This window comes from Gobio gobio (assembly GCF_949357685.1).
Source record: "Gobio gobio genome assembly, chromosome: 7".
Classification (NCBI taxonomy): domain Eukaryota; kingdom Metazoa; phylum Chordata; class Actinopteri; order Cypriniformes; family Gobionidae; genus Gobio; species Gobio gobio.
Genome location: NC_137103.1, coordinates 52,199,276 through 52,222,078, shown reverse-complemented (window position 1 = coordinate 52,222,078; position 22,803 = coordinate 52,199,276). Strand labels below are relative to the sequence as shown.

Sequence of the window (22,803 nt, the reverse complement as noted above, 5' to 3'; positions counted from 1 at the left end):
TATCCAAGTAAATAACACAATCGATATTGTGTAGATCCATATCTATAATAGAAGTACCACGGCACCTGAGCACAAAGACCTCAATACACAGTGACAGTAACATTTGATGGATCATTTTTGAGTATGAATGTGTCATTTTGAGTAGAAAATAAACTCCAAATGTCACAAAACAGCTAAACAGAACAACAAAAGCAATGATAAAACAGTGTAAATACAGCTGGAAAACAGCGAAAAATCAACCCATTCAAACCCCAGTGCATGATGGGAACACCAGTATCAAAAGTTGAGAAGTTTTACTTAATTCAAGCTTGTAGAAATTAAAGCGTAAATATCGGCATTATAAAATTTAGAACTAATATAGAATTTACTAACTTTTTTAATTCTTTCCTGAACTAACTTTTTCATGTAGAAATTGCATGGTTTTTTTCTGTAGCATTTACTTCACCACAAAATCATTTTTATCTGTGTACTTCATCATTTCACATTTAATTCAATGCAGGGCTGGGCGAAATGCCCCAAAAAAATCATCACTAACATTTTTCATATCAGTCTATATCAATAACATCACGTTTTTTTCCCCAGTTTAAAGGCAGATCTTTGCTCCTGAGTGAAAACTGTAGAAACCAAACCAGGTTTTATCATCAGACACTTGCTAAACAGGTTAACATTTTTACAAATTAATGCGTTTAGTCTCGAGTTCGGTCATTTATATAGAGTAAATTTTGGTCTTCCATGGTATTTGGATCATGTTAACCACAGTTAAAATCACGCATTGCACCTCAGTTTCCCTTTCAGACGCAGTATTTATGGGAGGAGATTATTTATTTAAATGAATCGCGCAAGGTGATTTACTAAGGTTTGCGCTCGTCAATTTACTGGTGTTTGTGCCATTATTTACCGCCCAAAAAGCTAGACGCTAGATCGTGTTGGTCATTATGGAAATGATCCGGCTGTGTCTGTGTCTTTAATTTGCATGTCGTCTGTAGATCACACGCTGAACTTTCCACTCCCATCTGCACTTTTTTGGAATTGCGCACTCACACTAATTTGCCCCGTTTAGTAAATCTGGCCCTTAACGTCTTAATGACATTTCACATTTCTGCCATAATACCATGGTTACAGTTTGTGTTACTAGAGTAGATCCGTGGTAAATGTAGGTGATTTGTGGATTGAAAAGCCTTCTAACTGTATCATTGTGGCTAAATGTTTCTCCTGTTTTCCACGTCAGTGTTTTCGAGAATGTCATCTGGCTTTTTAAATCACAAGGCATCTGATTTGTGGTTTGTATGGGAGAACTCTGCACCGAACTGGAACGATTTTCAGTGGATCTCACAGCGCTGTTTAGCGGTCGCGTGATTGAGACGGTCAGCGAGTAAATGCCTTCGCTCTAAGCTCACGCTGCAGTGTGTTTTGAGCCAAGCTGATCAATGATACGCGTTTGCCCTTTCAACATGTTTGCCGTTTAAGGTTTCTCATACGCAACAGAAATGGTAACGCTTATCAGTTATTGCCACCAGTGCGACAGTCTGCAACAAGCATGCGCAGCATTATTTGCAAAGTGCGTCAACTTTATATCGAACACTTCATTTGAGGAAAATTATATTGCGATAAATCATCGTTATTGTTTAATTGCCCGGCCCTAATTCAATGTGTTACTTGTAGTTTTGATGAAAAGATTTTTCACTTAGAAATGGCTAGTAAATTCACAAATAATTGCTGAATAAATCCAACACCAAATTTTCTATCTTACTCTTTAGTACATGTCAAGTCAAGTCAAGTCAAATTTTATTTCTATAGCACATTTACAGATGGCTGAGCCACACCAAAGTGCTTCACAATAAAGTGCTAAGTGCAAATAAGCAAAGTAATGTAGTAAACATGTAGTTACTTAATATTACTCAGTACTTAAATGTATAATTACACTATAACAGACACCTTAAAATAAAGTGTAACCCACTAACCCATGCGCAGCATTATTTGCATAGTGCGTCAACATTATACCACACAATTTATTTGAGGAAAATTATATCACGATAAATCATCATTATTGTTTAATTGCCCGGACCTAATTCAATGTGTTACTTGCAGTTTTGTTGAAAAGATTTTTCACTTCGAAATGGCTAGTAAATTCACAAATAATTGCTAAATAAATCCTACACAAAATTTTCTAGCTTACTCTTTAGTACATGTAGTTACTTAATATTACTCAGTACTTAAATGTATAATTACACTTTAACAGACACCTTAAAATAAAGTGTAACCCACTTTATTTTAGGTGTCCTTGTTACATGTACTGTTTATGAAGCATAATTACATGCAACTAACCCTCAACCAAACCCTAGCCTAACTCTATAGTAAGTACATGTAGTTACTTACTATTACTCAGTATTTAAATATATAATGACATCGTAACAATGACACCTTAAAATAGAGGTATAACCATATTTTTTGTAAAACGTGCTCAAATAATTTTATTTACAACCTTGAAAAAAATTACCGTTTATTTACAATAAACATTTATTTTTATATTATCTGACATATATATCCTTGTAAATATTAATGCCAAAAGGAATACAAAATAAATCAATAAATAACAACTATTACCACACACAATTCTCAAACAAAGTCCTTCATTTGCAAATCAAGAACATCGCTTGCGCTGTATATTTTTGCTTGCAAACAGCGAGAATAACACAATAGAAAGAATTCCCGCTTACCGACTTTGTATTATTTTGTTCGTTCATTTTCTCCCACCTAAAACAATGCCCTTTTTGCTGTGGCACTGTTCTTCCATTTCTTGATGGAAGAAATCTATCTAACATCATAAAAAATAATTCCTTGGGTTCCCGTATTTAAACAATAGACAGGTTCTCTAGCGTTTTAGCTCTAAAGGAACCCACAAAACAAACAAAAGATCTTTTATTAGGGTGTCACACTGTAGACAAACATGAGGGTGTCTCACAAATGCACAGGCTCTGTTGTTTTGTTTTATTCATCGTGTCTGAGCTGTGAAGGAGAGATGAAAGGAGAAGCAGTGTTTTTTTTCCTCAGTGACTGGTCTCTCCAGTCTGCATGTCTCCAGTCATCTGTCACTGGTTTACATACATACAGTGACACCTCCAGTCTCCGTGGGAAGGCAGTGTCACCGCGCTCCCCAGCTAAAGGCTGACTGGGTGGGTACGGATCTCCTCCAGGTACCCCTCGGGACAGACATTAGGCCTTGGTGACAGCATGACAGGCCCACACACACACACAGATTTGTTCTCTGTTTCTCTCCCTCAACACACACACACACAAGCCTGCGATGCACACAAGAGCACGCTGAGGCCTCCTACACAACCCCACGGTTGCATAAAGCATAGATTTTGCATAAAGCGCTGACTTAGCTCCACATAAATTTAGTCAGACACAAAATTATTTTTCAACCCTCCTCCCGGCCTCCAAATGCAGAACTTTTTTGGAATAAATAATGGAAACAAAGAGGCGAAAGGCTTTGGGGAGCATTAAAATGTGGAAGAAATTTCGTCAGGGTATGGAATGAAAAAAATGCCTGTACAAGCCAGACAGACTGGAATAAAACAGAAAAAGAAAAAAAAAATCAGACAAATGCTAAACAGAACTTGAGGCAGTTCTCTAGATATTGCCATGAAATATAACTTATACAATGGTATAAATATTGCATCGTTAACAAATGCAAAAGATGTAATGCATCTTCTCAAAAGCTCAAAGCTAAACGGAGCTTGTACTTCCCACCAGGGACAACTCGAGTACTCGACAGAAAATTCAACAGAGTTCAGTTTGTGCCATGTTTTAATTGCATTGCAGATGATGAGAGTCATCTTTGGCATCATGCCTCACTGTTTTCTCAGCATCTTGCAACATTAGTGTTGGCTTATCAAGTTAAAAATAGCTGTAATAATAATAATAAATGTTAATAATACCACTTAAAACGCAAGTTCGACTCCGTCCAGCTGTTGTTAAATGCATGCACCAGTTTCCAACAACAATCTGGTTTTTAAACTACAAAACAAATCAAAACTTGGTTATCATTTGTTTTTCCATTTTTAAATAAAAAAGAAACAACAAAGAAATAAGTCAGCATGAAACAGAAGTCTTTTATTCCCCATTGTGAAGTATATTCGAGTGAAACTGCTTTTCAAACAAGAAAAAATGTAGGGTGGGACTTGATTTGAATGTTGTGGTTTGCTATTGGTGGATCTCATGTGAGTGACAGGTTGGTTGTCCCGCCCTCACGCCAATAAACACGTCATCAGAGAAGATATGTTGCTGCAAGAGTGAGGAGAAGATATTTTGTAGGGCGGTCACGATTCCTCGATTAAAAAACATTCTCGATTTACCAGAAGTGCCGCATTTCATGGACAAGAATCCACAAACCGCATTAGACCTGTTCAACGTGATTTCAAAATAAAAGTTTAAACCCTGGCTCTGAGTTTGCTGTGATAGTCGGTGTTGCCGGTGTTACCAGTGTTCAGACGAAACACCGGTTACATCTCTTGCCCACTGCGGCACCACCCTCAACGTCATTTTGATTTTTAGAGTAATAAAATAATTTAGTTGAGTTAGAGAACAGGCACTACAATTAAAAACTGAACGTGTCTGCTCAATACAGTGAAAACACTCGCTTTGCTCCGCACCACTCCCGTTATGAATGCCAGAGCGGCCGTGCGCATTTTACTTTCGGTTAAAAATTAGCGATTTGAAAAACCCCCGCCGGTGATACTGGTTTTATCAGTGTTGTCACACGTCGATCAACTGGTGGGAAAATTTCCTCACCGTCACATCACTAATGTCCACATGTTCTTGTTCAAGAAATTACAGTGGCTGTAGCATTTCTATCACAAAGAAGTGGACAAATATTAAAAATTAAGCGGACATTTAAATTAAATTATCAATATTAAACAAGGATTTGATCTGCTGTAAAGTGTAACAACAATCACCAGGCCGTTGGCCCCCTCTGCAGGCATTTATTTTAATACATAATGTATATTAGGGCTGCTCGATTATGGAAAAAATCATAATCACGATTATTTTGGTCAATATTGAAATCACGATTATGTAACACGATTATTTCACATGACTTTGGGAATGTGTTGTATTTATTAAAAATACACCTTTCAACAATTCAATTGAAATTGTAACATTTGTTGTACTTTTTGAACTATTAAAATAAATAATATAACATATATTCAAATCAAAGTATAAAAGTATTCATGTAAAAATGATAATCACAAATAAATAAGATCAACAATATGGTTCGGCTAGATATGCTTTTCAGTTACGTCTAACCTTAGTTTTCAGGTACAGAAATGTCTCAAATGTAAAATAACATTGCATATTTGAGTGCATAAATTAAAGATGAATCCTATTAAACTTACAAAAGCTATTCAATCCGGATCGGATATGCGTCGTCTTTATCGACTGTATAAAGTTCACTTAAGGCATATACAGACTATGTCTGCTAGGATACTCATCAAGATGGACATGTTGACATACGTTTTGTGTGAGTTTGTCCGTTTAAGAGCAAGACTTGAAAGAGAACTCAATATTTGCGCGCTGAGAGACGTGTGCGCGCTCTCGGATGAGCGCAGAGATTTCCTCACAGCGCGCGCGGCTTCTCATTCGCGTCTTCAGGCACTAAACCCAGGTGATGACGGTGAAAACGACTGGTCATATTCAAACATACGGCAGCACTCGCATGCATTGAACAAAGTTTACAAAGAGAGAATTATTTGAAAAATATGAGGGGAAAAAGGACGTTTACACGGCACCCCTGCTCTCGTCAGTTTTTGTTTCTTTATTAGATTGTCATAGGTCACTCTGTTTAATTTTCAAGTGGTTAAACAAATTCGTGGTGTTCCCTTGCGTTGCAGCCACTAGCATGTAGCAAATCTTGCACGTAGCATGTTTCTGCTCGTCGTCTGATTCCTCGAAGCCAAACTGTTCCCAGACAACGGAGTTGGTTTTGCCTTTTTTGCTCACCAAACGCTGCTGTAACTGCCCTCCTTCTGCCATCTTTACTCGCGCAGAGTTTTTAAATTCCAGCGGATGATATGCACACGAGACTCCCGATCTGAGAAAGTTTGTGGCTTCGGGAGGGGCGGATGAGCGCATGCGCGTTTCATTCAGAACGCAAGGCAAAATAATCGTTTTTTCTCGATTGTACTATTTTGGTGATCGTTGGGAGGCAAAATCGAAATCGAAATCGAAATTCGATTAATTGCACAGCCCTAATGTATATAAGAGGATTGTTTATATTGTATATTATGCATTTTAACAGTGTTGTTCTATAAAACCATATGATTACTTGCCTTTGATCCTTTTTTAAAACTAAATATTATTGCCTCATTGTTATTATACATGTATTCATTAAGTAATTTTAAAGGCTATTGTTTGCTTAGGTCTGTTTTTACTACCACGAAAAATCTGATTACTTGATTAATCGTCAAAATAATCGCCTGATTACTCGAATACCAAAATAATCGTTAGTGACAGTCAGTGATGCCAGTAATGCGTTAGTCTAATCTGACTACTTTTTCCAGTAACGAGTAATCTAACGTGTTACTATTTCCAAACCAGTAATCAGATTAAAGTAATTTATCAAAGTCACTGTGGGTTACTATTTTTGTAATTTACCTTAGTAAAAATATATATATTTTTGCTTTCTTCTTGCGTCTCGGGAGAGTATTTATGTTAAGTGAAGTCTTTATTAAAGTTTTTTTTTTTTTCAGGAAATATTTTTTAATCTCAATTAAAAATGTCTGGAAATACATTGCTGACATTACTATTGAAAATGCACTTCCAATAAAGGGAGTGTTGGCAAAAACGTAAAGTAACTTGTAATCTAACTTCGTTACTTTTAAAATCAAGTAATCTGTAAAGTAACAGTTACTTTTTAAAGGAGTAATCAGCAATCAGATTACATTTTCAAAGTAACTGTGGCAACACTGGTGACAGTGATTAAAGATTATGAGGGCACATTAACAAAAAAAAAATAAGGATAAATCATTTATAATAAATACTGTAATATCCCCCCTCCCATTTTGATTTTATGGTGACTTTAAAAGAAAAGGCTTGTAGCAAGCCATTGATTTGTGAATCAGACTACACATGTTGTGTTATGTTTGTTGTTGCACGTAGCAAATGTAACAAATTAGGCCCTATTTACATGCTTACATATAATTTTTATTGGACCTCAACAGGTGCAAAATGCAATGAATACATTCATTAATAACGATAATAGTAATAAAATACACAAACATGCACAAAAGCAATACAATTAATGATTTCATGATCGATCATCTGTCACTTCCAAGTACTCGAGTACTTGTCCAACGCCTAGTGACCAGTGCTCGAAACACTCTCCCATTTCCTCAGTAAAGAGCGGTCGCGCATGAGAGTGTTACACAGCACATTAGCAGCTATTCTGGACAGTGAAAAGTCAACATTCCTCCCTGAGGTGATTTCACGATAATGAACACAAGAGGTGCCAGCCCTCATAAAGCTCTAGGATGATGCTGAACTCTATATGAGCTCTTTCTCTTTTAAATTAACGCAATTCCATGTGGACATTTAAAGGGATCGTCAAATAGGCCAGATCCTAAACATGCTTTACATAGCAATCCATCTCTTAAAGAGGACGGCACACCTACATTTGGCATATTTCTGCATATTAAAATAACATCTCAGCATAATTAAGATTTTTTTCTCTAATACAGTGATAATGACTTAAACGGCTTTATAGAGTAACTCACGCTAATTTCTCTGCTGGGTCATAAGTTTAGGTCCAAAAATACTAAATGCAAATGCAGGCAAGTATTGATGCACGATATACATTACCAATGATAGCATTTTCAAATGAGCAATATCAGTTCGATTTGGCAGATATCGTATAGATAACAGAATTACAGAATAATTTTTCTATGCTGAGTAACAAAAATACTTCGCTGTTATTAATCTTACCAATTGTAAATGTTTTGCAATTCAATTTTCCATGCAAAACAACAGATTTTCACCATGTCACCAAATTTACTAAAGGGAACAGCTAAATTATTCTCAAGCAAAATACACAAAAGTGTTTAACAACAATTAGGGATGCACCGATATCAACAAATCTTAAATCCACTTTTTTATATAACATTTGGGAGCTTGATCACAAAAACAAAAGTCTCACCATTAACATTAAAAGCCACGTCCCAATCACACAATTATAATGATGTTCTCATTATAATTTTATGTAGCCTATATGACAGACTTGAGCAGCACGTGTAGCACTGAACTGTATTTTACTTTTTTGAAGTGATTTCAATCATATATCAAGCAATTCAAAACCATCATGGCGAAACTGAAGTGTCTCAGATGAAGGAAATAATCCATTATTTATCGGCATCAATATATCGGCCGATAACGATAACATAAAAAATGAACATATCAGCCAATACTGATATGGTGGACGATATATTGTGCAACAATCTCTTCTGTACTTGTCCAATTTGACATAAAAGCAACTAAAGATGGGAGACTTCATGCGAATAATTTTAAAGCAACAGGGAAAAAAAAAAAATCGAAATGTAGATCAGTGCATCCCTAGAATCAATCCAACAAAACGCTGACAAGATAGAAAGCATATAGCAAGCCAAATCAGTAAAAATAAGAGAAATATAGAAAACCAAACTTGAGACGAACGCCTCCAATAAAACTCCAGAAAGTGGGAGCTGAGAACATCAGCTATCCAACAAACAAACGTCATAGAGAAGATCCGCAAAACTCTCTGTGGAAATGTGGCGGTTCATATGGGAATCTCATTAAGAGAAACCTTCAGGCTCATTCCAAACCAAATTGGTTCTACTTAGGAGTGAGGAAACAGGGTCATCCTTAACGCCTGCTGAACGGGGTGAAGAGGAAGGGTGGGGGTGCAGAAGATGGGGGGGGGGGGGTTGTTCAGACATCCTAAAAAATAAAACCGAGCCTAAGCCCAAGGGAATGATCATTATAATCCACTCCTGCTAGGCCTCTAAACACTAAACGTTCCACATATTAATCAACCAAATCACAAAAGGGAAGTCTTTTGTTTAGTAGCAATTACACCACTGAATATACAATTACAAACAACTGCATTTTGATCTTGTTCTGCTTATAATATGCTTGATTTAATCTTCACACTCATGTTGAGAGTGCCAACTTAAAAAGTCTGAGCGGTGGGCAGCTTATCACTTGTGTCATAACTCAATATTAACATACACATTAGCATACAATACAATTTCTACAATTAAATTCATGAAATTTACATCTATTCCATAATTATCCATGTTGAAGGGCATGAATGAAGGGCGCTTCACACAATTTATGCGACCAGCGGATTCAGTGATGTCCTTTTATGCTAATTCGCAGGTTAATAATTTATGGGAGTTTCAGCAGATGCACCTATATATTTTGAGGTTAATGTCTATACCACAAAACTATTGAAATAATCAATAAGCATCAATACTTTGGGCAATTGAAGAATAATAGCATGCTGAATTGAATTAACATGCCCCTAACCCGAAAGTATTGACGCTTTTGACGATGCTTTACAGGTTGTCCAGTATAAGAGAATATAAAATTATTGAAATAATCAATAAGAATCAATACTTGTTGGAGCATAAATAAAATTGATTATGCTATTATCCTCCATTTCCCCAAAGTATTGATGCATTGATGATATACCAAAAAATACTTAATAAAACCTACAAGTTACACAAAGAATATAAAACATTAGTTATATAACTGTGTAGATAACGTAGTATACATACAGTGACATTAAACACTGTGCTAATATGAATGAATGAATGAATGAATTTATTTTTATTTCGAGCAATATATAAAGACGCATAACAAAGGCAATAAAGAAGCATTATGATTAGTCTGTAAAACTAGTTGAATTCATCATACTTTAAGATCACAATTCCAACTGTTGCTCGAAAAAGGAGTGGGTAGAAGTTAACTTATTTAAACCCACCCCGGTTACAATTTAAACAGGAAAAACAACAAAACAAGAAAAGGAGAAAAACAAAAACAAAACAAAACAAAAAAAACGAAGGTAGTGCTTCCTTAATTATTGACATTATCCAAACATTCCATTACAATTTGATATATATTCATATGAAAAAAACTCCAAAAAGAAAAGGGGAAATCCCCCCAAAAAGCAAAACAAAAAACACACATTCCTTAGATACACACCATAATATCATGCATTTCAAACTCGATTTAACATTCTGATCAAATATAACAAAACGCGAGCCCCTGAATCATGCGCAATACGACCAGGAATGTGCATTAAGAAAGTAAATCGGGTCAATTGTGATTTTCCCATTGACTCTGACAAGAAAACGCACATAGGTTTTGGAGCCAAAAATCAACAAATGGCGAGGCTGTCAGCCCTTCAGGGCACTAAATGCAGGGTAATGCCTATGAGAGAGAGGTAGGCCGTGAAAGGCTGGGGTGAGTCGGGGTCAGCGGTGAGCTGGTGAGCGCGACAGCTGAAAAGCGCAGCTCTGCAGACTGCTGGGATGAGCTAATTACATTAGCACCCATCATTAGCACAGCCAGCCTGCCACCTCAGCAGCCAGCACTCGTACAGCCCGGCTCAAGATGACCGGCCTTGCATTCTGGTGGCTTTACTACCTGAAACCCACTCCTAATGGAGATCACGGTCATGATGGAAGTCTCCGGGCAGCTGTCTGCTTTGTTTAAGGGATCCAAGATTATGCCACAGAAATAAACACCTCATTTAAGTCGGTTTATAGGCAATTGTTTTGCCAATGGCTGCTAGCTTTCCTAACCCACAAACACACAACTTCAACAGAATCTCCTATCAATTATAATCTGTAGTGGCGTACGTACTTTTCTTGACAGCATATAATGTGCGTTGAGAGAAATATCAAATTATAGAAATGATTTGCATTACCTTTTATATACAGGTTCAAGACGAAACTGGCCCAATTTATATATACTGTATTTAATTAAATTTGTGTGCAATCACATTTGTGCGTCAACGCAGTTAACGTAAAGTGACTAGATTTCATGCTATGTTATTATTTCTTTTTTTATCTTTTAACTTTTTTAATCATTAGCATCATGTGTGAAGTTGCACTTATGGCAGACTTAATCATTTTTTATAAAGAATCTAAATCACACAGAAAATTATTCACAAATTCACCATAATGTCTACAGTTGATTAATCGCACTCTAAAAGTGCTGGATTTTCAACCCAAAATGTGGGTCAAATATGGACCAACCCAAAATTTAACCCAATGGTTGGATTTGTCCATATTTGACCCAAATATGGGTTGAAACAACCCAGCATTTTTAAAGTGGTGTATTAAGAGATGACTTGTTTTGTATTACAAGTTTTCTGAAATGTAATGTTTAGATACGCAAATGAGGCGTTATCTAATTAAATATGCACTAATTTGCATACAAAAGCAGATGCACCTGTATATTTTGATGGTAATGTACATGTAATACCACAAAATTATTGAAATAATCAATAAGCATCAATAATTTGGGCAAGGGGAGAATAATAGCATAATCAATTTTATATGCCTCTAATTTCCTAAAGTATTGATGCTTTGATTAAAGATACTTGACATAAAAAAGAAATGTAAAAAAAGAAAAGTAGGGATGCACAATATATCGACCACCATATCGGTATCAGCCAATATATGTTCATTTTAATGTTATTGTTATCGGCCCGAAAAGAAAATTTGGCCTATATTAAATCCAATAAATAATGTATTATTTATGTGCACTGTTTGCCATGATGGTTTTGAATTGCTTGAAATATGATTGAAATCACTTCAAAAAGGAAAATACAGTTCAGTGCAACAAGTCTGTCATATATAATACATAAAATTATAATGAGAACATCATAATTGTGTGCTTAGGACATGGGTTTAAATAGTGAGACATTTGTTTTTGTAACCAAATTATATAAAAATTTGGATTTAGATTTATCTGACAATATAATGGTTATCGGCTTTCAAATATATATAAAAAAATGATCGGTTATCGGCCAAAATTTTAATATCGGTGCATCCTTAAAAAAATAATAATAATATAACTATGAAGAATATATACAGGAATAAAACTATAAAGTCATGGCCTGGTTTCACAGACAAGGTTTAGACTAAGCCAGGATTAGGCCTTAGTTAAATTTAGGACATATATGTAGCTTTTAATAAATGTGCCTTAGAAAGAAAAAAAAAACATTACTGGTGTGCATCTTGAGACAAATCAATGGCACTGACATACTTTAAGATATATTAGTGCATGTTGCTTTCAGTTAAAACAGCTCAAACACATGCATTTTAGTCTGGATTAAGCCTTGTCTGTGAAACCGGGGGAAGGTGCATGTAAGTGCTGCTAACGCAAAGTTAAAAAAAATATGGAAAAATAGAAAGAAAACAAAAAAGGTACACAACATGCACCATTAAAAATTATACTAAATAAAGGTATTTTTCACTTAAAGCATTTGACTCTCTGGATTATTCTCTGGCATTACTACATGGTGTCATATATAATAATTTTTTCTTGCAATTCCAGTAAAAACTACAACTATGACATGATAGCATCACACAAGATTCTGTTCATACCGCCCACTCGAAATCTTAACCCCTAAAGCCAGCAAGCTTCGGTGCGGCGTCCTTCCTAAGGCCTGGCGCCTGGAGCCTCCGCAGCACTTTCCCCATCTGTGCCCGCTCCTCGCCGCCACACTCAAGGTTTCTCCTATCAATCCTTGGCACACTGCCAACCTGTCAGCCAGCCGCGCTCCGCCGAGGACGAATAGAGCGCCGGGAAGTTAGTGCGCGGAGCGCGGCATCGGCATCGCGATAGCTCACGTCTCCCCATGATCATCAGCCTAATTAAGATCTGACTGCTTTTATGTGATCTTTAGTAGTACATCAAAATATCAATTTGAGACAATTAGCTGCTGAACGTGATAACTCAATTCATCATTCCTGAAGGATTTTTTTCATTCTTCCTTTCACAGGCACAGAAGACAGGGGTGGGGGGGGGGGACAGCCAAAATATTGGCTCTCACACTGAATGTTTTCTGCCATGCATATCAATGGACACTTTTTTTTCCTCTCTCTCAGAGGCTAATTTCAAGACATTAATTACAATTTTATGTTCTCATTAGATGATATAATTCCCTCTCCAAGTCGAGCTTCAAATAACTGTGATCTCCACTCGCCATGTTTTCCCTGGCTTAGGGTAATTCACATGAATTTAAATGTCACGAAACATCAAATAATGAATCAAAAGAAAAGGATTCTAGCAGCCTACAATAAAAGAAAGCGATGCTTGTGAAAATTAACTGGGTGGTTTTCCCATCAAAGCTGTAATAATAGGGATGAACCCCCATTTTCAGTGCATAGGATATTGTGTTTTAATAAAAGACATAAGGGTGCACTAAAAAAAAAAGAAGTGATGCATTGTGGGTCAGCTAAAGCCTTGAGCTTGCAGTCAACAGTGAACTTGTTGCATATGCAGCGTCCGAGGCGAAACAGAAAGAAAAAATCTATTACACGTTTGTCCTACTCTACCCGAGAGCTTCTTTTATCTTCGATTCAACGATAGTTTATTTCTTCAATACATTAATTTCTCTAATGTTTCACATCTTTATGTATTTCCAGACACTTTGCAGCGCATACAAATCCCTCTCTGAACACACAACAGAACATCTTGAAGTGGGACTGAAATTGCTCGTCTCATTTCTCAAGGTTGTTCAATGATAAAGGACGCATTTCTCGGCTGGAAGCAAGGTATGGACAATTCTTGCGTGCCCCTGCTATTCTAAGCCCTGTGAAACCAGGTGACATTGGTTTGTGATTAACAGTTATTCAATCTCACAACTTAGACCAATCACAGCGACACAAATGCATCTAAGGACTTTGTAGACTAAGGATCTGAGAAAAGGGCCTTTCTTCGCGACGGCCAACCTTTAAATTGTCAAAAACGATCAAATCCTGTGACCAGCCGTCAATTCACACCGAATCCGAGGAATTCGAGGTAACTAACAATACCCCTGCGATGAATCAAAACTAGGCTACGCTTCAAAACCAGATCGTTTGGCATCAAAGGTCAGAGCAGAAATAATTATTGTCACGAGTTAAATATTCAGAAAAGTGCAGATTGTCTTTCATGGTGAGGTGCAGGGTTCGCTCTCAGCACGGTGTCTCCTCCATTTCCCTTCAACTAAAGAAGAGAACGCGTCTTGTTCTGCAAAGCCCATTAAAAATCAAAAAGTTTAGTATGTCTAATTAAAATGTAAACAGAGTAATGAAGACATCAGTGATTTAAGGCGATGTCTCTCTCCTTGCCACTGGGGGTATGATAATTACTCAAGCAAATGTGGGAACGCAGGAGAATCTGCGCCCTGCCTAGATTAACAGTTCTGCTGCTAAAACTGGTTTTTCCCACCGGGGGATTGAGTGTTCGCAACCAATCCCCAGCAGGCCGTGCGCTGCCACTTCGCTTTATGCAGCCAGACAGCTTTAGTGACCAGGGACGGTGAAAACAAAAGCTCAGACTCATTGTTTGAAATGGCAGAAAAAAAGAAAGGACTAAAGCGCCGCTTATGTTCCGATCTAATAATTCAGATTGTTTGTTTGAAACGCAGGCGCTGCATTTACTTTCTCGGCGCTTGAATGAGAGAGCGAGCGTTTGTTTTGTTCCTCAGCGCTGTAGTGGATTAGTGAGTCTATCGGAATAAACAGACAAACTAAATAAAGACGAGCACGTTTTACATACAGTGGTATAATGAATAGTCACACTCACGATATATCCGCAGTGATGATTTTAATATGCTTTTAAAATGTTTGTCTCTGATTTAAACCAAAATTGAGCTGGAAAGTTTGATTCATTTCAGTGAATCAGTTCAAACTGTCCATTCCAAACTTTGATTAAACGATTCATTCGCAAATCAAGTCGCTTAAAACTGTTCACAGATGTGTTTCACACATTCAAATATTTTAGTAAAAATATATGCAGGTAAATTGCTGTGATTATTTTAACTAGATTGCCATTTCACATTTTAAATAATTTCAGTGAATCAGTTCAAACTATCCAATCCAAACTTTGATTAAACGATTCATTCGCAAATCAAGTCGCTTAAAACTGTTCGCAGAAGTGTTTCACACACTCAAATGTTTTAGTAAAAATATATGCAAGTAAATGCTGTGATTATTTTAACTAGATCTTCATTTTAAATAATTTTAGTGAATCAGTTCAAACTGTCCGTTTCAGTGAATCAATTCAAAACTCTGATTCAACAGTTCATTCGTGACATTACTAAAAATGTTCACATGCATTCAAATTTGTGTAAAAATATATGCAAGTAAATGCTGTGATTATTTTAACATTTTAAATTGTTTCAGTGAATCAGTTCAAACTGTCCGTTTCAATGAATCAATTCAAAACTCTGATTCAACAATTCATTTGCGACATCGCTAAACATTTTCACCGAAGTGTTTTCTACACATTAAAATGTTTTAGTAAAAATATATGCAAGTAAATGCTGTGATTATTTTAACTAGATCTTCATTTTAAATCATTTCAGTGAATCAGTTCAAACTGTCTGTTTCAGTGAATCAATTCAAAACTCTGATTCAACAGTTCATTTGTGACATCGCTAAAAAATTTCACTGAAGTGTTTTCTACACATTAAAATGTTTTAGTAAAAATATATGCAAGTAAATGCTATGATTATTTTAACTAGATCTTCATTTAACATTTTAATTTGTTTCAGTGAATCAGTTCAAACTGTCCGTTTCAGTGAATCAATTCAAAACTCTGAAATCAACAGTTAATTTGCGACGTCACAATTTTTTTTACACATTAAAATATTTTAGTAAAAGTAAATTGCCTTGAATTTTTTAACTAGATCTCCATTTTACTTTGACATTAAAATTTTTTTAAAAAGTTTCCAGTGAATCAAATTCAAAACTCTGATTCAACAGTGCATAAATTGCTTTAGTAAATAGTAAATAGTTATACTGGTGCATATAAATGAAAATAATTAACTACCATCCTTCCTAGTGTTCATTCAGTAAAAAAACACGGTGGATTATTTATTATATAACTTTATTTTAACTCATATTAACTAATCTTCACAGTATTTAACTATTTTGAATAAATGACTGGCTGAAATTAAGTTAAAAAAATGTAATAAATATCACACTTAGAAGCCATTTGAGAGCAAATGCATACATATTAAATTCTCCAACATCATCAAAAGGGTATTAAAATATTTTCAGGTATTTTTAGCTATAACAGTCTAACCTGAACTATACAATCATGCATTTCTCCAGCAAACCAACCGCTGCTATAACAACAAGAAGCAACCATGTCCTATAATGTTCTGTGTTAACATCCATCCTGAAAGAGTTAAACCTTTTACAACGGAGCCGACTGTCAACAGAACGTGATTTGGCTTTGTTTTGATTGTTATTGTTCTGCCGTGCATGTGTGTGTGTGTGTGTGTGTGTGTGTGTGTGTGTGCGTGCGTTGCCTGCCGACGTATCATAATGAACGGGAGTCCAGTGGCGTCCTCACCGCCGACTGTCAATCACGGTTAAGCGGCGACGCTCCCTTGATCAGATCACATCGCCGGCTAAGTACAGATCAAACCGTCCTGACAAATGTTAAAAACACCACATTTACATGGAGCCGGCAAGCGTGACCCTAACGAAAGAGAAAAGACTTCGAGACAAACACCTTTCAGTGTCTTTTCTTACATGATTATCGACTAGAATAACCCACAGCGAGCTAAATGAATCAAATCAAGTATTCTGCAAATCAATACGTGTGGCACGCTTAAGTCCTCATTTGTTGATGCGCCCCATGGAGAGGCCGATAAACTCGTGAGAGATGAGGGCACTTCACCTCTATTCAGGTTCACGATGAACCGCTACATCTTTTACATCATCAGACAGCCTTTTTGTCCAATATCTCAATGGCGGGAGCAGAATTTTTGCTTCACGCCGCACGATAGAGAGCATCCCAACGCCACGGTCATTACGAGCACAACAACCGCTTAATAATGAAATGCCAGTAACACTGACTTAAGCAAACAATAGTATGTTTAAGGAAGAACACATGGAAGGGAAAGCCTGGAGCACGAACACTTTAGAGGATGATTTCAGAGCCGAGAAAGCAAAACAGAAATCAGGCCTATGTGCAGTTTTTTTTTTAAAACATACATCCCGTATGCTGTCAGTCACAGCGAGGGAGGTAGAGGGAGGCCGACAGACAGAAAGTGTCTAAATGAGCTGGTGGAGAGGAGCGGGGAGGGGGATGTCAAGGATTCATGGTCCTTCATCTTTGCAGTAGAGCAAACACATCTCTCAGTATAGCAACAGACAGCTGCAACCACTTCCAAATGCACTCTAACTTAGATCAGTGAGAGAATTGTCAGCGCACACCGAATCATACGAAGATAACACAGCCAGCTGCCACGAGAAAGAGAGAGCGATCCCTGCGTGGAAATGAAATTTGTTGCGTTTGCACGCATCCGTCTCCCTTGGGGTCCTTCCTCAGCGTTGGGATGAAAAGCGCGCGAGACTGCGCTTAACATATTTGCTTAAAGATGACAAGCCGCTACTGATTTCATTTGAGCCGGGCTTTTGTCTGAAACCGAGACAGGGGGTACCGAATAAGATTTGTTACACAGACTGACAAATGTATCCGTCTGTACGGATGAGTGTTTCATCAATTTGAAACGGCCCCCGAGATCCCCCAAGGTGCTCATCCGCCAGCGAGCCGAGTTAGTCTGAAGGTTCCCTTTAATTGTCACCATTAGATTGAGATAAAACCTGTCATTCTCATTTATACAAACAATCCCAGGAGGCCCGGGCCACTTACACGTCTAACGCACCGGCGGCATCGACTTCTGCCAACGCTGGGCTTCTGAATCTCAAACACCGGCATGCCTACAGCAGGACGCTTGCTATATGTGGACCGGTTCACGTTACTTACATGAAGAAACATTGCCAAAATACACAACAGTCTGAAATATCTTTAAAATCTTTAACGCTAGTTGCTTTTTAGCTAATTTGATCTTTTATAGTTGACGTCCACAAACCTTCATTTGTAAAAATGACAATCAATAGATTAGCCAGAAAATATGCATCACCATATGGTTATTTATATAATCCTATTTGTTTTTAATTTCTAGCAAAAATGACTGGGATTTCAAATACTCATACCATGATATATATACGCTTTTGGCCATACGCCCACTACTAACCTGCAACTCACTTAATTGCTAAAGATTCACATACTGATTCAAAAAAATAACTTTCTTGTACTATTGATGCGGTGTTATTTATCCTTTTAGGAACATTCTGTGCTGAGCTTTGTTATTAACAATTAATACGGCTGAAAAAGAAAAAAAAAAAAAAACAAGTAAGAAAACTATATAACCCACATCACGCCATGGTGAGTAATAGCTCACAATCCCAGCATGATGCATTTGCTTCAAAAAGCTATGCCAAACGCAGATCAATAGATGACCCTTTCATACACTGTAAAAAATTCATGCATGCAACTTACTCGTATGTTGTTTTTTAAAGTGTAACCAGTTGAGCTCGATTTAGAGTTATTAAATAATTTAAAGGTAATTGACCTGAATAAATCCAGATTAAATGTTCTAGGTTATTTGTCGAATCATGCTATTTAAAAAAAAAAAAAACTACAGTGCATTTCACACAAACCCTCCAAACGTTAATGGCCACCCATGAATATGTAAGAGAGCGATTTGTAAACCAGCAGAACAGAAGGAAATTGAAATCTGCATATTGAAAAATATTACATTTACACCAGATATGGCTGGTCATGTCAGATGTGAGAATTCAACCGTTTCTTTGATGAACAACGGCGTTGCCAATATTAATACATCAGACCAACAAAACATCTGAATGATGTGTATGAATACATTTATATAGGCCTTTATGTTTTTAGATGCATATTTTAAATGCAGTGTATACAATACTTTCACTGTAAAACTCTCAAATAATGAGATTATTAAAAAAATGCAAATCAATAATTGGTGGGGGAAAGTATAATCATTTTTCAAATAGAAAAGCTGTCGATTTCTAAATATGTTTATAGTGCATGTAACAAATTTCCAAAAAGCCAATAAACTGCATGATACAGGCAGCTAAATACAAAATACAGAACAATCAAATGTCATAATACAAACTGTAATGAACATTACAGCCAACACTCACTATGCTGACAAAAAAAACCTCAAATAAAGAGATTATTTAAAAATGCATGCAAAATAATTTCAGAACAATTGTGGCTCAACGCGCTTTTAGATGAAAAATTATTTTTACTAATAATAAAAGCGGTCTAATTTTAAATATGTTTATACTGCCTGACCTTGTGAAAGATTTGTGCAAGAAAGAAACCGCATGAAAATGGAGCCAATACATTCACAAGACATAAGAACGCAAACCAATGAACACTGAAGCCAACACTCCCACTATATGTTTGCAACTTGTCAAAATATTGGCCAAACGCAAGCGTCAATCTAATGGTTTGCATGCATCTGGTAATTGCCGCATCAGCCGTGCGGGCTATGAACGTCTTCCATAGGTCTGTGTGTATAGCGAGCTGCCTGTAGCCCTGTGCTAGAATGTCAACACCAGATACATCAAGCAAAGAGGGTGCTGAAAAGGGGAGGGGTCAGCATCTGTCATCACGCACACCACAAAACTCAACATGAGGTTTCATGTCAACCCTGCGGACTCACACGCACACACACACACAGGCTCACGCAAACTGACGTGCCGTGCAATCAGGAGTGTGTGAAGCTGTCGTGTCGTTTAACATGCTCATAAAGCCCAGCCTGGGGTTAAATCGGGACCGAGTTAACGATAACAGAGCTTTCACACGTCAGCCGCTCGCTGCGCCCACAAGAATCACTCCGAGCACCAACCTAGCACATCACTTAGTCAAAATAGTATCATATTAAAAGCTTAAAGTATACTTATTAATAACATTTACACCTCTAACTCGTATCTGCAAAGCTAAATTAGGTCGCTGATGCCTGTCGTGTTAATATACCTCTGCTAACTGCAGTGCATTACACATCTAATGGCTTATTAGACCTCCCTACAGGAAAGGAAAAAACACATGCTCAATGTCCACTTTCATTAAAACACATCACAAAAAAACACTCTACAGTAATGAAATCACTCATCGTGTAGTGCGTTTTACTATTGATAGAGCTGAAGAGGCTTGGAAAACACACTTCAGTCTTAGCCAGGCGATGCTGATTGTGTTTTTAAATAACAAAATGCAAATGCAAGAGGGATTCGGAAAAATTAGAAATGAAAAAAAAAAAAAACTTATGGAGAGAGGGTAGTTAGTCGGTTACGAGTGAAAACCAAAGGTTTGAATATGAAAATGTAAAACAAATTCAACAAAAAAAAAACACTACAAGTTTGCAAGGACAGTGGCGCGGCGTAACCTTCAACAAATCAATTCCTGACCTCAAGTTTCCAGTCTAGCACCGACTCTTAGTTCTGTGGATGTTGTCAAAGAAGGAAAGAAATATCCACAAGTACAAAGAAGAAAGGACATGCATAGAAAACAGCAAAATGTGCATAAGGCAGGGCACACGTCAAAAATGCATGCAAATATGTTCAGGAACTACATAAAATGTAGTAATATACAACCTCACTGATGGATGAAGTGCCATATTAAGGCTGAAAAATGTATGCGGCCACACATACAGTAATTCCTTCCGGTAACTTCTCAGTGCCCGCTTAGACACTAAAAAGTGAGGGAGCAATTTCTACATAATCTCTAAACATTGCGTTTTGATTTAGTATATCAAATAATATAATATAAAAGTCCTTGCGGATATTACTATATATATATATATATATATATATATATATAAAGTGCATTAAGCTGTATATGATGCACATCCCTCCAGAATGAAGTTTTATGTGAATTACAATTAAGCAACTCCAGAAAAAGCTAATAAACTCACCGCCTCACTGATTTTTATCTAAATATAATTGGGTTTAGATGCAAATTCAAGATGCAAAACAACTAGAGCCTAGATAAAACGAAACACATATAAAACGTAAATAATAAAAAAGGGCAAGTATACAATCAAATATCAATGTTACATGTTTTCTTTAAAGATACATATTTAAAGAGCTCACGCTTAATTCAAAAATAAGTTAGTCGTCATCTTGACAGTAAGTTGACATTGTGTTAGTTCAGGTAAACACATGCACATTTACACAACTTTTACACAAACTCGCTTCAGATAGATCAATATAGGAATGCTTTATACGAGTGAAATGTAACAATAACGCGTTGTTGACATGCAATCTAACAGGTTAGGTGAATACGGCTGCTGGTTAAACGCATTTCACGACTAAAACAAAAACACACACCATGCAACTGCACAAAATGTTACAGTGTAAACAATAAATCAACGTACCATGTACACTGGAGCTAGTGATCATCTTCTCAAAGGCGAAAACAGGAGAAAGGAAAACGTGAATTCCAAAGGTTTCTTACAGCCACTTTTTCCTCTCAGCTATCGAATTACACTGTGAAAACCAGGGGCCTTTTCGTCAGGTACTCATTTAACCTACATGCATATAATTAAGCAGGCAAAACCAACAAAAGCTCTTGGACAACATGTGAGAGGAGGAGAGAGGAGGAGGAGAGAGAGAGAGAGAGAGAGAGAGGGAAGGGGGAAAAAAACACATGACCACGACAGCGAGCTCATGTCAGTTTTCCTCCCGATATTCTCTTCATGGAGACATGCATTGCATGTCGTTTTACTTTTACACATTTACGCTCCCTCAAAAAAGTCAAGTGTTAAAAAAAATGCGCATGCATGACACGAGAAAAAAAAAGAAAAGAAAGGCTGTTAAAACTTTTCCAGATTATAATGGTGTATAATGCGGCTCTTGTGCACCAGAAAGTTACTTTTAAGAATTTCAACCCCACCCACTCTCACTTTCCAATGCAAAATCTAATTAATCATATGCAACTATTCAACTTCATCCGCCTGAGCGTTAACATCCCGCTGCACGCGCGATCGCATCTCGTATCAAAACACAATCCATGTATTTAGATACGGGCAGCGCGAGCGCTTCATTTCACCCCCGGTGATGCATTGACTGGACATGCGTTGCGATAAAGGCAGGCGCTCCTCTCCTGTAGTCCAGTTTAATTCCTAATTTCGGTGGAAATCGCCGGGTTATCTCTTACCTGTTAGTATGACAGGATAACCTCTCGGGTTAGAGCGGCATCGATCCGACGGGCTCGCTGATGAATGCTTCTGCGGGTTAAGCGACTTGAAACCATTCCAAGTTAGTGTGGTGAAGACTGACCACTGCCTCTGCCATGTTGGAATTTCAAACCCCAAACAGCTGCTCTAGAGAAGCACAGCGTGCCGCAGATTGCGCATGCGCGCTGCGGGAGAGCCAAATTCAAAACAACGGTCACATTTGCCTAAACACTCACACTGTCCTGTCACAGAGTACACTGACAGGAATTATTCATCAGTGGGCTGTATATGGACTTTTTGGCTGTGTAAACGGTGTATATATAACACAAGAAATAAAATAATGGTGTAATATTTAATATTATTCATATATTGTAAAATCCACGTCGTAAGAGCGCAACACGTTCACCAAATCACTGCGCAGCAACCGTGGCGATCGTTAATATTAATATTTTGTTTCATATTTTGTATACGTTTTC

General features: G+C 37.1%; 1 protein-coding gene across 2 annotated transcripts in view; it reads right to left on the bottom strand.

Moving 5' to 3' along the window:
* Positions 1-22,457, bottom strand: part of fign (fidgetin) — a 77,129-nt gene extending 54,672 nt beyond the window's left edge. The window contains exons 1-2 of one of the 2 annotated variants that reach the window (XM_079821423.1): positions 22,309-22,348; positions 21,527-21,638 (exon numbers count right to left, since the gene is read on the bottom strand). In XM_079821423.1, coding sequence (XP_079677549.1) covers positions 21,527-21,551 — 25 coding nt within the window. In that variant the 5' untranslated portion in view covers positions 21,552-21,638; positions 22,309-22,348. Of the gene's footprint in view, positions 1-21,526; positions 21,639-22,308 lie in introns of both variants that reach the window. The other variant, XM_079821424.1, reaches the window with a different exon arrangement.
* Positions 22,458-22,803: the final 346 nt, after the last annotated feature.